The sequence below is a fragment of the Myotis davidii genome, unplaced genomic scaffold, assembly GCF_000327345.1.
Source record: "Myotis davidii unplaced genomic scaffold, ASM32734v1 scaffold811, whole genome shotgun sequence".
NCBI lineage: Eukaryota > Metazoa > Chordata > Mammalia > Chiroptera > Vespertilionidae > Myotis > Myotis davidii.
Genome location: NW_006283149.1, coordinates 99523 through 103520, shown reverse-complemented (window position 1 = coordinate 103520; position 3998 = coordinate 99523). Strand labels below are relative to the sequence as shown.

The 3998-nt window shown below is 57.3% G+C and overlaps 1 protein-coding gene across 1 annotated transcript; it reads left to right on the top strand.

Moving 5' to 3' along the window:
• Positions 1 to 1381: 1381 nt before the first annotated feature.
• NIPA1 (non imprinted in Prader-Willi/Angelman syndrome 1) lies at positions 1382 to 3996 on the top strand (the record flags this gene model as incomplete). The annotated part of the gene is made up of 4 exons (XM_015562983.1): positions 1382 to 1425; positions 1847 to 1937; positions 2782 to 2942; positions 3467 to 3996. Coding segments are annotated over exons 1-4 (783 nt in total), but the record flags the coding sequence as incomplete, so codon positions are not given.
• Positions 3997 to 3998: the final 2 nt, after the last annotated feature.

Here is a 3998-nt window from a genome sequence, read left to right as displayed (position 1 = left end):
CCCGGTCGGGCACAGGCGGTGCTGCGGGCGCGATCCCCAGGGTGCGGTGACTCTCTCATCATCATGGATGTCTCTCTCTCTCCCTCTGCCTTCCCCTCCGACATCTATAAAAATATAATAGAAATGGATAAATAAAAGTTAAAACGTTAAAAAGAAAATAAAAAGAGCCCGCCGGGGCAGGACGAGACTGCCCGGGTCCTGCGATGGAGAATTACATGCATTTCAAGTTCACATTCCAGACCCGTCCTCCATCGCAGCCTCAAGTGCCTTCGGACACAGACAGAGGGGCCTGGAACGCGGGGTGGAACGATGACGTCACCGGCATTTTGTTTATTGCTTTAAAAATGTGTTTGTATTCATTTCTGAGAGGAAGGGAGAGAGAAACGTCCAGAATGAGAGATTCGTGGGTCGGCCGCCTCCTGCACGCCCCGCACTGGGCATCGAGCCCACAACCCCGGCAGGTGCCTGACCCACCGGGAATCGAGCCTCGACCTCCTCCTGGTTCCTAGGTCGACGCCCAGCCCCTGAGCCATGCCGGCCGACCCAGCTGAATGTTAAGTTTTACGAAGAGTTGAGAGCTTTCCTGAAGGTGCTCAGAGCTGAGTAACTGAGCCTGTGGCCTCTCCCAGGTCACGGGATCCGGAGCCCTTGCCCGGCCTGAAACGCGGTAGCCGTGTCGGCCGCCGTCCAGCGCCCAGGGGAGATCTCCTCTCCGATAAGGAAGGTGGTGAGAGCAGCGAGAGTTAGAGCCGGGGCCTGGCTTCCTTCCTGGAGGTGGTTTCCGTATGCAGAGGAGACAGAGGAGACGTGGAGTCCGGCTCACTTACTGTCGTGGTGCCCGGGTTGCACTGGACCCCGATGGGCAGCTCTCCCTTGGGGTCGGGTGGTGTCTGGGCTGGAGTCACCTGCAGGCTTGACTGACCGGCTGCAAGGTGCCCCTCCACTCACCTGTGTGTTGGGGGGTTGGGGGGCAGCGGGAGCGGCTGGGGGCGTGCGGAGCCCCTCCCTCCTCACCCTCCAACCAGCTGAGCCACGCTGGACGGGCATCGTTAGTGTTTCCAGCTTCAGTTTTCATGTCAGTCTTTTCTTCAGCTTGTAAACCACTGCCTTCTTTTTTTTTAATTTTTAAAATACATTTTTATTGGTTTCAGAGAAGGGAGAGAGAGAGAAACATCCATGATGAGAGGGAATCATGGATCAGCTGCCCCCTGCAGGCCCCCCACTGGGGATCGAGCCCACAACCCGGGCCTGTGCCCTTGACTGGAATCGGACCCAGGACCCTTCAGTCTGCAGGCCGACGCGCTATCCGCTGAGCCACACAGGCCAGGGCAACCTCCGGCTTCTTGCTTTCCTGACACGTGTCTCACTCTGTCCTAGGTACCTCCTACCTAACAGACGTGGTGTGGTGGGCAGGCACGATCGCAAGTAAGTACTGGGGTGGGGGGGCTTGATCTCCCTCCCTCCCTTCCTTCCATCAAGAAAATATATTTCATTGATTTCAGAGAGGAAGGGAGAGGGAGGGAGAGAGAAACGTCCACGATGAGAGGGAACCATGGACCGGCTGCCTCCTGCAGGCCCCCCACTGGGGATGGAGCCCGCAGCCCGGGCCTGTGCCCCAACGGGGTTAGAACCAGCGACCTCTTGGTTCGCTGGTTGAAGCGCGACCCCCGAGCCACGCGGCTCTTTCTGAGACAAGGACGTGTTGCCCCGGCCGGTGCGAAGATGCCCAGGTTGGGTTCCTCGCGAGGAATGGACAAGCAGCAGCTGTCTCGGGGCAGGGCCTCTGCGACCTGGCGAGGGGCCCTGGTTCTAGCGATAACCCTTCGCCTCTCTCGTCTGATTCCAGTGGCTGTTGGCCAGATCGGGAACTTCCTGGCCTACACGGCGGTCCCCACGGTCCTGGTGACGCCCCTGGGTGCCCTCGGCGTGCCGTTCGGGTGAGAGCTGGGACCCTGTGTTTGGGTTTGCATGTGTTGTTGACATAGATGGATAGAAACGTTTTATTTTCAGTGTTTCTGGTCAAAGAGTAAAAGTGAAATTGTGGCTAGAGAAAGTTCTTTGGTATTTTCCTCAACGTGGTTTAATTTATTCTTCCACGTTCAGTCGTGTGAATTACTATTTTTTAAACTCTCTCCTAAGGGTATTTTCTCCATTGATTCCTAGAGAGAGAGTAGAAAGGAGAGAGAGAGGCATTGATGTGAGAGAGACACGTCGATTGGCTGCTTCCTGCCTGCGCCCTGACCGGGTCTGGGGATCGAACCTGCAACCCAGGGTCACGCCCTTGACCGGAAATGCAACCCGTGACCCTTCCGGGCCTGCACACCCTGCATTGGGGATCGAGCCCGCAACCCCGTAGGCCACTGCTCTAACCACTGAGCACCGGCCAGGGCTTACGTGTTTTGATCATGAGTTGTCATTATGTTAGCAGTTTTAACATCCCACTTTCCTACCTGACGTAGGTGCTTTATTTTTTTAGAAAAATAAGGTGCATTATTTTTATTTTTGTCTGTCGTAAAGCTCACTTTGCTGCTCTGGTGTATTTCATATCCACTGAATAGCACGGTGAGTTGAGTCATTCACTGCGTATTGGCTGTGCATAGAGTTCGTATGAAAGTCCTATTTGTGTTGAATTAACTCCAAGAAGCTGCCCGTCTCTCTACTCTTACGAACTGAAAATTAAAATCCGCTGCGAGGAATGCGGGTTTTCCTAAGGAGCTGCTGTGCGTGGGGACGGGCCGAGGGTCCGATCCCAGCCTGGATCCCTCTTTTCTTGCATCGAAGGTCCATTCTAGCCTCGTACCTTCTGAAGGAGAAGCTCAACATCTTGGGCAAGTTGGGGTGTCTGCTCAGCTGTGCGGGCTCCATCGTGCTGATCATCCACTCCCCGAAATCCGAGAGTGTGACCACGCAGGCCGAGCTGGAGGAGAAGCTGACCAACCCAGGTGACCCCTCTCGGCCGCCCGCGAGCGCCGTGGGGGGACCCCGAGGCCCCCTGCTGTCCGGGTGCGGAGTGGCCCTGCCTCCCGGCCCGGCCAGGGGTCCACTCTGGGCCTGGAGCTGGGGGCCCCCGTGTCCCGGCCCCGCTCCCCCCCGTGTGACTTACCTTCATGGTCCCCACCAAGGTCCCTCTCTTTTCTGTGCATTTTAAAAAATACATTTTCATTGATTTTTAGGAAGAGAGGAAGGGAGAGGGAGAGAGAGATGGAAACATCACTGATGAGAGAGAACTGTGGATCCTGCACACCCCCCGCTGGGGACCAAGCCCATGACCCGGGCATGTGCCCTGGACCAGAGTCGAACCCGGGACCCTTCAGTCCTCAGGCCGACGCTCTACCCACTGAGCCACACCAGCCAGGGCCCATGATTCTCTCTCATCGCGGATGTTTCTCTCTCTCCTCTCTGAGGTCAGTAAACACGATTTTTAAAGCCACAGTCAGACGAGCTGGCGCTCGCTCGTGTCTTGCAGTGTTCGTGGGCTACCTGTGCATCGTGCTGCTCATGCTGCTGCTGCTCATCTTCTGGATCGCGCCGGCGCACGGGCCCACCAACATCATGGTCTACATCAGCATCTGCTCGCTGCTGGGCAGCTTCACCGTGCCTTCCACCAAGGGCCTCGGTTTGGCCTTTTGGTATCAGGTAAGGTATGCCCAGGACCTGCTGCACAGCAGCCCGTCCAGCCGACGCGCCCTGGGCCTCTGCCTGGTGCTGCTGGCCGTGCTGGGCTGCAGCATCATCGTCCAGTTCCGGTACATCAACAAGGCGCTCGAGTGCTTCGACTCCTCTGTGTTCGGGGCCATCTACTACGTGGTCTTCACCACGCTGGTCCTGCTGGCCTCCGCCGTCCTCTTCCGCGAGTGGAGCGACGTGGGCCTGGTGGACTCGCTGGGCCTGGCCTGCGGCTTCACCACTGTCTCCGTGGGCATCGTCCTCATCCAGGTGTTCAAGGAGTTCAACTTCAGCCTCGGGGAGATGAGCAAGGCCAGCCTGAAGGCGGACTA